Below are 13,185 nucleotides of genomic sequence, written 5' to 3'. Positions count from 1 at the left end.
CGCTCAAACCGGCCGAGCTGAATGGGAATAGTCCTACTACAGTGTCTAATAAGTCACTCCCTATTTTTATACAGCTATAATATCTTTATTTATGAACCAATTTGGTTAGAACTAAATTTATTGGATAGAGCACTCCTTGAGGTTTTGTTTAACACCAATTTTTATCTGTTTCAGTTTAGAAATGCCCCCTCTCTTGATTGTGGAAGAACAAGCCAAAATAGCAGCTCGTTATGAGGTGTGGGGATCTGTGGTGCGAGTACAAAGGTGGTGGAGGGCTGAACGAGGGATCCAAGCAACACTAGATGCAAAAACTGTTAAAAATTACCATTCCAAATTACTAACAACAGGGAGTGTCGCAGATGCAAGACGATCAGGAAGACCATCAACGTCAAAGACAACAGAGAATGTTGACAGAGTTCGTGAAATGTTCATGAGGAGCACTAAGAAATCACTGCATCAAGGATCTCGTGGCTTCTATGGTTTAAAACTGAGATCTTTCTTAAGAATCGTTGCAACCACTTTCACGAGATCTTTGATGCAGTGATTTCTTAGTGCTCCTCATGAACATTTCACGAACTCTGTCAACATTCTCTGTTGTCTTTGACGTTGATGGTCTTCCTGATCGTCTTGCATCTGCGACACTCCCTGTTGTTAGTAATTTGGAATGGTAATTTTTAACAGTTTTTGCATCTAGTGTTGCTTGGATCCCTCGTTTAGCCCTCCACCACCTTTGTACTCGCACCACAGATCCCCACACCTCATAACGAGCTGCTATTTTGGCTCGTTCTTCCACAGCCAAGAGAGGGGACATTTCTAAACTGAAACAAATAAAAATTGGTGTTAAACAAAAACCTCAAGGAGTGCTCTATCTAACAAATGTAGTTATAACATATATATTGTCAAATTCTACAGTCTTATTTGGTACAGAAAAAAGAACGGTAGAATTTGACAATATATGTGTGTTTTTTATTTCAATATTTTTGAATTATTGATGGTTTACACCAATAATGGCTTGCTTACTATTTGTTTTATACATGTTCATGTCACACTGTTCATGAATTCTAACATTATTGGATTATATAGGATTATTGATTAATATCGAGGCACCGAGCTTCACTCATTATTTTTTATTTATTAACAGAACACAATTCTTTAAAATGATTGGGGAAGGATTAACAGGCACAGCCCAAAACTGTTTCTTCCTCGAATTTTTATTTATACACTATAAATGGTCCAAAAAGTAGGTTATGTTCCATACACTTGAATTCAGGTCAAAATTTCCAGTCCAAACATTTGAAAACAGAAAAGTTTTAATCAAGATTGTCTACAAACCAAATTGAATAACAAAATAACACTCACTAATCACTTAAAACTGTAAAATAATGATTAACTTTTAATTATTATTTTTGATCAATTATGAATAATTTTACCTTTCAACCCTCAAGGTTTCTTTATCGTTTAGGTCGTTTTTATATTTTACAAGTGGCTATAAGTCAGCTTATGAATTTCGGGGATGAGATATTTTGATTTTCCACAGACGCACTCGCTCACTTTTTTTTTTATTAAATCCATAGACGACGAAAGTCTCAGCTGTTTTTCCAAGGATGAATTATCCTTTAAATGTCGTTCAGCAAGTTTTGCCAGGGATGAGACCTAGTGCAATCGAATTTTTATATCATAAACCTACTATGTTCCAAATTTCGTGAAAATCGTTAGAGCCGTTTTCGAGATCCGTTGGACATAAATAACCAAATATATAAATATATACAGATATTGCTCGCTTAATAGATTTCTTTTACACATATTCAGTTGCACTGTTACAAAATGTTTGACTAAAATGCAATAAATATTAGATACAAATTGTTTCTGGAAAGTTGGAATAGAATACTTCAAGACTCATTCTAGACATTTGGAGGAATATAAGGATTTTGTTACAAATTATACCAACCAGTCATTATGCGAAACATATTTGAAGAGATAAGCTAAAGTTATTTGTAACCCACCATCTGGCTAATTTGATTCATTACCAAGAATCTCCCTCATTGATAACTTGCTATCATATTATGACCCCAGTAAAGCTATTATGGCAAGCTGCCGGCTATTGTAAAAAAGAATCAATTATTGAAAAACAATAGTCCCTGTTTTTTGTCATAACTTCCATAATTTAAATTAAACCGTAACATTACACATGAATATTATTCAATAACTGACATTTTCATTCATGTTAGCTCAACAAATTTTCTAAGCAAATTTGTCACAGCTAATTGGAAAATTCAACAAAAATAGCTCTTGGCTTGAAAGTGCAATGTCTGGCATACAATGTTCCAAGTCACCGTGTGTGTATGTGAGTAGAGTTTAAACTTATTTTTAGTGCGTGACTAAAATTATAAGAATTCACCTACACCCTGAAATCCTTATATCTTATATACTTTTTAGTGTAGAATACTTTTTTGGAAAAAAATCGTTAGAATTGAAAATTAAATTGATATTTTGTACAGTAGACTGTAAACAAATTTAGAATAATCAAGAGGCAACTCTACTTTAGATAGACTTACTTATATAAGACAAAGATAACTTTCCAATTTGTTCACTACTTATTGCAATGTAACCCGACCAAAACTTCCCACGTTTGAAAAATAACAAATCTATAGTGGGTCTACGTTATAATGGCAGTATTTGATTAACATTGGTGTTGCTATCCTTGTCTGTCATTCGACAAAGCAGATAGCACTATCCTTTCCTTATTCCACAATGTTTTCAGATAGTTGTTCTACAATGTAGAAACATAATCAACAAAATATTTAACCTCAATTATGAACGTTTATTATTGAATAATTGAAAAAATCTGGTGTGTCGCACTCACACAACTTTCCTTGCCTTTATGAAAATTGATCACCTGACGCTAGTGTTCCCGCGCATCTCAAGATCTGAGCCAGCTAATGACAGGACAATAACGCTGTAGACACACAAGGTCTGCTATCTCTTCATAGTGAATGATTTAATATAATCAACAGTAGCCAACAGTTTGCAATTGAATGATCAGATTTTCTCGAATTTTGAGCTTATTTTCAATTTTAGGTGAAAATGTTACTGAACATTAATTGTAGAGATTTTCATGCTCAATCTTTTCCACTTGATTTTTTTTGTTTAAATTGTATTTGAAGCCTGATAATTGGGAATCTAAAATCAAACTTTGCATAGATGGGGCGGAGCTCCTGAAATTTTTACAGTTATGGGACAGTTGATAAAGCTTATCAATGACTAATTTAGGTATAAATTTGATCAAAATCGTTGGAGCCGTTTTCGATAAAATCGCGAAAACCCCTGTTTTTGACAACATTTTCGCCATTTTAGCCGCCATCTTGAATTGCATTTGATTGAAATTTATCGTGTCGGATCCTCATAGTGTAAGGACCTCAAGTTCCAAATTTAGATTCATTCCGTTAATTGGGATCTCATCTCCCAATCGTGTACACAGACGCACATTCAGTCATACACTCACACATACAGACCAATACCCAAAAACCACTTTTCTGGACTCAGGGGATCTTGAAACATATAGAAATTTTGAAATTGGGGTACCTCAATTTTTTCGGAGAGCAATACTTTCCTTACCTATGGTAATAGGGCAAGGAAAGTAAAATAGGCTATATTTACTAGCAGAAAAAAATGTAATTGATTATTTTAAACAAGAATTAACAGTTAATATTACATCAGATATACCGGTATCAGCTATCCTCAATAGAAGGCAGTAGCAAGGCAGAGAATCAGCTACGCTCATCTCCACTGCTATTATAACGTGGACCTAACTATAGTGGTGTATAAAACTATTCCACTTTTCCGTTATTCTATTCATAATAGTATGCAGTTTGAAACATTAGTTTAAATATAGAACTTGAAGGTTTCAACAGGAGATCGTGAAAGTTTTCCCTAGAACGATAATTGGCTAGTAAACGAAGAGTGTAGTAGTTAAAAGAGACGTTGTTAGTTTCAAATATGTCTACAATTTCAGTCATTATACTGTAAGAGTGTCTTATTATTATCGAGTGTCTTCTTTTGTTATTCTAGACTTTAAACTCTAAGTACTTTAACCTGCTTCTGTAAAAGTATTCTGCTTCTAAGATCCCTGGTAGCTGCTTCTGTACTATTAATATTCATAATATTATGAAGGAAATAGTTGGCTAATACACGTACGGGATAGGAAATTCACGAATGACGCATCATCACATCTGAACTACTCAACTGATCAACTTGAAATTTTGTATATAGATTCTTAATTTACAAATGATGGTTATAGGCCTATTTTAAATCCTTCAAGATTTCAGTAGGTCAAGTTTTCAGTTTGCCAAATTTTGAATTGGACCCTTGCAGAGCACAGGTAACCTGCTAACAATAAATGAATGTTTATTCTGAATCAACCCTATTATAAATTCTGAATTTTTCAAAAATAAATTATTGTAATTCATAAGAGCCGTAGTGAACAGACGATTGTTCCTTTATGATTCAAATATAACTGAATATATAGAGTACTGTAATTAAAAAAAAAAAATATGACAATTTTATAATATATAATTTACAAAAGATAAGTATGGAGGGAAATTTATAAAATTAAATTTATGAGTTTGCTAATTGCTTGGAATGTGCATCAATTGCTTGTTATTCTTTTCAAATGAGGGGAACAGTGGATTTAAATGTTAATATACCTGTATTATCTAAACTAAAATTCCTTACCTTGTCATATTATGCAAGTTCCGACTCAGCAAAATAATTCATTGTTTTTTCTTAATTAAAAATATTATGGTGCCCCAAATAGGACTTGAAATAGGTCCTCGATGTACTTGAAATTATTTATTTACTTATTGGTGTAGATGAGTTATTGTGATTTCTTTGTACAACGTGAAATTATATTATTTTATTATCTTTATTTTTATAATTTGCAATATTGTTGTGATATACTCTACTTTTCATAATTTCTGATTATGTGTAATGTATCAATTGGAAGAATAAATGAATTTATTATCCTATTATATTAAACGAGCAATTTCTGTATTTTTATATCTGGTTATTTATAATTATTTATATCTGGTTATTTATGTTCAACGGATCTTGAAAACGGCTCTAACGATTTTTACGAAATTTGGAACATAGTAGGCTTATGATATAAAAATTCGATTGCACTAGGTCTCATCCTTGTGAAAACTCGCTGAACGACATTAAAAGGATAGTTCATCCTTTGCTGAAACAGCTGTGGATAGTAAAAAAAGCGAGTATGTTAAAAATCAAAATATCGCATCCCCGAAATTCATAAGATGACATATAGCCAGCTGTGAAATATAAACACGATCATTTTAGAGAATATTGTGTTCTGATTATCAATAAATAAAAATAACGTGCGAAGCTCGGTGCTCCGATATCCTATACTATTAAACGAGCAATTTCTGTTTATATGTTTGTATTTCACCGGATATCGAAAACGGCTCTAACGATTCTCACGAAATTCAGTAAATAATAGGTTTATAATATAAAGATTCGATTGCACTAGGTCTCATCCCTGGAAAAACTCTCTGAATGACATTAAAAGGATAATTCATCCTTGGAAGGGAGTGGCCGTAGTCGAGTGGATCAGATGCTGGCTTCATGATTCAGAGGCCCGGGTTCAAATCCCGGCCCGGGCAAGATATTTATCTCGAGCCACTCCCGTGTTTCGGATGGACACGTTAAGCCGTCGGTCCCGGCTGCCTAAAAAGCAGTCGTTAGGTCATGTCAGAGACCCTGAAATTGATCAGTTGCGACCTGAAAACTCTGACACCAGACCTGAGCCAGCCAGGTCACACAATATTATTATTATTATTTTATCCTTGGAAGAACAGATTTCGTCGTCTGTCAATAACAGAAGATGCTTGTGCTTGTGTGGGAGATCAGCTGTGTAATCATTCTAACAGCTTACAGTATCTCGCGAGAAATATTATCTAGAAATTTTAATAGACTCTATCAAAATAATCTGATTTGTTGACATGACATGGTTTATCACTCTAAATTAGAATATAAATCATAATATTCAAAGTTAATCATTATTTTACAGTTTTAAGTGATTGGTGAGTGCTATTTTGTTATTCAATTTGGTTTGTAAACAATCTGAATTAGAACTTTTCTGTTTTTAAATATTTTGACTGAAAATTGGACCTGAATTCAAGTGTATGAAACATAACCTACTTTTTGGACCATTTATAGTGTATAAATCAAAATTCGGGGAAGAAACAGTTTTGGGTTGTGCCTGTTTGTCCTTCCACAATCATTTTGAAGAATTGTGCTCTGTTTATCAATAAATAAAAATAACGAGCGAAGCTCGGTGCCCCGATATTTATTATTCAAGATCCTGGTAAAAGACTTTTTCAAGGAAAATTCTATAATTTTCTTAGCGCACATAATTTACAGTGAGAAAATGACGTGGATAGCCTATCAGACATATTACAAAACAAGTTGTAACCCCTAATAACCGCAGTCAAGAGAAGGGGGTTCCTTCATGATTCATCGAAGGTAATAGCTGTGCACCTAAAATGAAATCTTCTAAAGTGCACGTCAGTGTGTTACAACACCCCCCCCCAAAACCACCCTACACGGACACATTTCCCCTGAATCATTACACTGATTCACGACATTCCCTCTCCCCCGACCACCCTTACCTGACGCTTTTCCACCGCCATTACTATGAGTCAGAAGGACTTTTCAAAGCAACGCCAACCGGAAAATTAACTTCTGCCTCAATGGTCAAGAGGTCCTTCACCCACAAATCTTGCTTGAAATCGTAAATGGAAGGAAAATGGTATGCAGTTCATTTGCGGCCACATTGTGCTCAGAAAGAGTTGAAACTCGAGACAAGCCTGAGAGTGTATAACAATGGGAAATGCTGACGGAACTACAGTGAAGCCTACGTTATAATGGCAGTGTTTGATTGACATTGGTGTTGCTATCCTTGTCTATCATTCGACAAAGCCGATAGCGCTATCCTCTTCTAGATCCGAAACGTTGCCAGATTTATAATATTGATTATGAGCGAGTATGAATAGTTTCACTAGAGCTCAGGGGAATCATATTTTCACTGTGTCTGACACTGATACTGATCAATTTTTAATAATGGATTTAATTTGGAATATAATATATTGACTGCTGGGAACAAATAATTATGAAATCTTATAACAGGTCATTCACAAGAAATTATAATATATTTTGATATAATGACTGCTGTGTACAAACGATTAAATCTTATAACAGAACATTCAGTCAACTTGTCAAGGCATTGACAAGACAGAGGATCGGCAATGTTGTTCTATATTTTTCCACTGCCATTATAACGTGGACCTCACTATAGTTGGTCATATTATTTTATTTATTCAATGATAGATACAATATCATTCTCAACTATGAATGGTTGGGGAAGTAACAACAGGCTTTAAGCCCAAAACTGTTCCTTTCCCAAATTTAGATAGAAATTGCCCAAAAATAGGTTATGTTTACACTTATATTATGATAGTTTGAAACAAGACATTTGTATGCAATACAGTACCCATTGAGTTTTCAATATGCATAATATAACTGAACAAGAAGCATTGTCAGAGTTCACAATATAGTAATTGTGAAACTATACAGTACTGTGTATGTTTAAATGTGTTCTTATTACAATATTTATATGACAGAATATTCCTAAAATGTATATACTCAGGGCTCTTTTACTTGAAAATGATGTCAATATTTATATCTATATATATAAAAGCGAAATGGCACTCACTCACTCACTCACTCACTCACTCACTCACTCACTCACTCACTCGCATAACTAAAAATCTACCGGACCAAAAATGTTCTTATTTGGTAAGTATGTTCAGTTGGCCCTTTAGAGGCGCACTAAGAAATCTTTTGGCAATATTTCAACTCTAAGGGTTGTTTTTAAGGGTTTAAAGTTCGTCTTTTAGCATGTATATTCTTCTTCTCCCAATCTCTTAATTAGAATTGAAATTTCCATATCATATGTTACTATAGAACTATAATCTAGATAGAGTACCTCTTCGAAACAGTTGTTAACTGGCAACTAAATTAATAATTTTGTCAGGTTGGCATTAAGTTGAGTTGATTTTGTTAGGTTGGCACCAAGTTGAAGATTTAAATGCATTTATCGCGGAAAAATTGATTGGGCACTGCTACTTCAATCCTGGGAATATTATATTACTAGCCGTCAGGCTCGCTTCGCTCGCCATATCTGTTTAGCCAGACGTTTAGTCTGGACCCCCGACTGGATTGTCCTAATATAATATGATAAAAATGAAAAAATGCAGGCGAGCGAAGCGAGCCTGCTGATCTCATTCTTGGACGATCCAGTCGGGGGTCCAGGGGGCGGAGCCCCCTGGCTAGACGGATATGGCGAGCGAAGCGAGCCTGACGGCTAATGACAGAATATTCCTAAAATGTATATACTCAGGGCCATCTTACTTGAAAATGATGTCAATATTTATATGACAGAATATTCCTAAAATGTATATACTCAGGGCTATCTTACTTGAAAATGATGTCAATATTTATATGACAGTATATTCTTTAAATGTATATACTCAGGGCAGGGCTTAATTTCTTACTTGAAAATGATGTGAACATAGAAAGTAGTCGTTTTAATTTGTTATTTTATATTAAAAACTTCTCAAAAAGGGGACTATGGTGTTATTTGACAAATAAATGACAGTATATACTGTATTTAGAACATGAATATTGATCAATAGGACTCTTTCATCAAAAATCAACGGTTTCAATTCAAAGTACATTCGCGATTAGAACAAAATGAAAAGAATTAATTTAAAGATTGAATTGTGACTAGGAAAAATGAAGCATGTATTGATGAAAATTATTTTTTCCTCCACCTACTGTCTAAAGTACTTACTTTACTCCCTGAAACATAATACTAAAGTGTCACTTTCTCGCTCTAGGTAGTAAAAAACAGAAAAACTCCACTAGGGAGTAAAAGTGACTCCATTTAAATAACATGGGAAGCATCTCTATTTTAAAAACTTACATGGTAATAGGTTAGAAGGTCTAAGCTCAGATGAGAAAGCGTAATAGAGGTGTCTGTCATTGAGTCAACTGAATTCAATACCACAACCAGAAATTTGATCAACTCATGAAATATATGTTTGTATGATATTATATTCTTAATATTAGTAGACGATAAAAATTTATACAATTTTAAAAATATTTTATTCTATTCAAAATACCAGCCAACAAATATTTTTGATCTGCATTCTGCAATTCAAATCTGAACCGCGTGATCTGGAGTCAGCCATTTTTGGTAGCCCAGCTGATATAATTGTTACACTTGGCCGATAGATAGCGCAATCAGCAGTGCCTATCAGACGACCGGTTTTTAGGTTTTAGATTTTAGGTTATGTTGTTAGGAAACATTGTCACCAATACGTAAGTTATTAGAATGATTTAATTTGCAGTTTCTATAAAAAAATGTAGATGGAGGAAAAATGTTGTGTACATCACGAGCGAAAAATACTTTTTCTCCCTCAGGAAAATTGTTGCCCTCGGCTTCGCCTCGGGCTTCAAACTTTTTCCCTCAGGGAGAAAAAGTCGTACTTTTCACTCTAGATATACAAATAACTATTTTTTCAATAATCTATTACTGACACAGAAATCTAAAATACTGTAATGATTTTTATGGAAGTCATACATTATTGAAATAAATTAATAATAACAATAAACCATTCTATACAACCCGAATGAAAACCTCATGTTATTTATCAATTCTATAACGGACTTGACTATTTATAAAGAGCATTCATGATAGAAATGGAAGGAATTCAATCAACAAAACAAATATACCTATGTATATTCATCACACTATAGTGAGGTCCACGTTATAATGGCAGTGTATCATTACAGCAATGATATTGCTATCCTTGTCTATAATTCAACAAAGTGTATCTCTTTCTCGCTTTGCTCTGTTGCCAGATCTTCTTTTAACAAAGTAGAATTAATAACAAATTAAAAAATATTCATCTTAATTATGAAAATTCATTATGAAATTATTGAAAAATATAATTTCTTGCTTAATAAAATGTAATTGATTATTTTAAACAAGAATGAACAGTTAATATTACATCAATGAATATTAATATTAAATCAACAGTTAATATTACATCATTGATTACATCAATTGATTTATTTTAAACAAGAATGAAGAGTTAATATTACATCAATGAACCTGTATCAGTTACCGTATATAGAAGGCATTGACAAGACAGAGGATTGGCAACGTTGTTCTGCTATCTTTCTCCACTGCCATTATAACGTGGACCTCACTATAGCATCCAGCATCCTTTCTATGACTAATGGAAAATATTCGATAGGTATAGACATAGAAGAACCGAATCAAATGATGCATGTTATAGTAATTACTTTCATTCCGATATTGTAAGTTTTAATCCAATAAATAGATGTTATCAAAAGACTCAAACCAAACAGAACATTTTTTTCTTAAAATTTACCTGTTGCTCCATTTTTTTGAGCACCACTAGTCACGTGACACAAACTTGATTCACTAATCACTCCCTGAACTGACTTGAGGATCACTTCACGACATTTCACACTAACAGGTCAAACTTCTAATTTGAATTTGCTAAAGTTTATTTCCATCAATAGAATTGAAACTTGATAACACGATATTATAGAAATTAACTGTTTTGAATTTTTAGAACTGGCTTGTAAGGATCACTTCACGATATTTCACACTAACAGGCCAAACTTCAAATAATTTGAATTTTATAAATTTTTATATCTATCAATAGAATTAAAAGTTTATAACACGATTTTATAGAGATGAACTGTTTTAAATTTCTAAAACTGGCTAGTAAGGATCTCTTCACATTTCACACTGAAAGGCCAAACTTCAACTAATTTGAATTTGATAAATTTTTATATCTATCAATAGAATTAAAAGTTTATAACACGATATTAGAGAGATGAACTGTTTTAAATTTCTAGAACTGACTTCTACGGACCCACTTCACGATATTTCACACAAACAGGCCAAACTTCAACTAATTTGAACTTATTAAATTTATATTTCCATAAAGAGATTTGAATGTTGAAAAAACGATATTATAGAGATGAACTGTTTTGAATTTATAGACCTGGTCACTTCACGAAATTTCACTTAGAGAATAATAATTATTATTAAACGAAAATCCAAATTAGATGCTGTAAATCACCCCGAAGACTTTCTGCTATTTCAAATATTGTTACTGCAATTTCTCATTAATTTCCATCAGTTCACATAAAGAGGTTGAACATCAACTAATTTGAATTTCCTAATTTTTTATATCCATAAATAGAATTGAAACAGAATATTATAGAGGTGAGTATCAACTGTTTTGAATTTCTAAACATTCAAAACCAATATAGCAACCGAATAAAGTTTCAACTAATTTGAATTTTCTAAATTTCTATATCCATCAATAGAATTGGAACTTTATAACACAATATTATAGAGATTAGTATCAACTGTTTTGAATTTCTAAACTTCTAAACATTCAAAACCAATATAGCAACCGAATAAAGCTTCAACTAATTTGAATTTTCCAAATTTCTACTTCCATGAATAGAATATTGAAACTTGATAACATAATATTATAGAGATTAGTATCAACTGTTTTGAATTTCTAAACTTCTAAACATTCAAAACTAATATAGCAACCGAATGAAGCAAGATAGACAACTGAAACAAGTTCTAGAAACGTGTGGAGCGTCCGTCCTTCAATACAACTTGTTCAACTAGTCACTGATAGATAATAAATTGTTCTGATCACACTTTCATTCATCAAGTACCCTTCCTACTATTGGTTCCCCCTCCTTGTTTCTTGATGTACTCCCTCCCTTCCACATTAGATGGAGAGAATGAGAAGAAAAAGAGATAGTGTGTATAATAGGATATAGAGGGAGGTACGAAGTCTAGAGAAAGAGAAAGAGAGAGAGGAAAAGAAAGAGAATGAGATAAAAATAAATACAGATAGATAGAGTAAGTGAGAGAGAGACTGGAGTCATGTTATGTATTTGTGTGTGTATATATATGCATATGCAATCATAGGCCTACAAAAAATTAGAAACATTCAAGGACCAATAACTTTCTGGCCTATGTAGCCGGGAGACCTAGATATATTTGTGTGAGATATAGATAGATAAATGGCTTTATTTTTACACTTTAAATCATTACAATGGAGAGAGAGAAAGAGATGGAGAATAATTGTTGGCATGTAACACTATAAAACACACATTACAAACACAGATTTAGATGAGGGAAAGACAAGGAAAGGTACATTAAATCCAGAATAGCAAGAAAGAGCTTCAATCTCAAAAGAGATTGAGGTAAAAAATATAGAAATAGAATCACAATAATAAAGTCAGTTCATAGAGTCAAAGACTTTCAATTTAAGAGAAAAAAGTGTTGATTTCCAATTATAAATTTAAACAGAGAAATAATTATTTATCGTTACTTGACTAAAACATATATTCAAGTCCACGTTGTAATGACAGTGGAGAAAGATAGAAGTACAGCGTTGCTGATTATCTGCCTTGCCACTGCCTTCTATAGAGCATAGCTGATATTGGTATAATTGATGTAGTATTAACAGTTTATTCTTGTTGAAAATAGCTAATTGCTTATATTTTATTTCATATATTTTTCAATTATGAAATAATAAAATTTTACAATTGAGATTGAATATTTTGTTAATTAATCATGATTGGTTATATGGACTGTATATTTTGATAAATTTTACTTTTGTAAAATAATACTACAAAACAAGGGAACTGAGCGCATGTAGCTCTTATCAGCGACACTGTCAGCAAAAACGTGTACTAACCAACTATAAGCGCTCAAAATTCAAACGCCTATCCAAATCATATTTCTAAATTGTTAAAAACCGATCTGGAAACGTTGCGGAGCTAGAGAAGGATGGCACTATCTGCTTTGTCGAATGATAGACAAGGATAGCAACACCAATTTAAATCAAATACTGCCATTATAACATGAACCTCACTATAGAAAAAGTTAAGATTTAGAAGATGAAAGACGTTAGATTAGATTTTTTCAAGTGAAATACAGTGAATAGTGAGAGAGAGAAAGAAATGTAATAGAAA

At 32.8% G+C, this 13,185-nt stretch overlaps 1 protein-coding gene across 5 annotated transcripts in view; it reads right to left on the bottom strand.

Annotated features, from left to right (window-relative positions):
- Window positions 1–13,185, bottom strand: part of LOC111064312 (mitochondrial uncoupling protein 4) — a 71,037-nt gene that overhangs the window by 41,362 nt on the left and 16,490 nt on the right. The window contains exon 1 of one of the 5 annotated variants that reach the window (XM_039433762.1): window positions 10,536–10,902. The exons of 2 other annotated variants lie outside the window; for them this stretch is intronic. In XM_039433762.1, the coding sequence (XP_039289696.1) occupies window positions 10,536–10,547 (12 nt within the window). In that variant the 5' untranslated portion in view covers window positions 10,548–10,902. Of the gene's footprint in view, window positions 1–10,535; window positions 10,903–13,185 lie in introns of those variants that run through there. 2 more of the 5 variants (XM_039433761.1, XM_039433766.1) reach the window with 2 other exon arrangements.

This window comes from Nilaparvata lugens, chromosome 8, assembly GCF_014356525.2.
Source record: "Nilaparvata lugens isolate BPH chromosome 8, ASM1435652v1, whole genome shotgun sequence".
In the NCBI taxonomy this organism is placed as follows: domain Eukaryota; kingdom Metazoa; phylum Arthropoda; class Insecta; order Hemiptera; family Delphacidae; genus Nilaparvata; species Nilaparvata lugens.
Note: the sequence above shows the minus strand (reverse complement) of the source record. Positions and strands in the feature narration are given on the sequence as shown.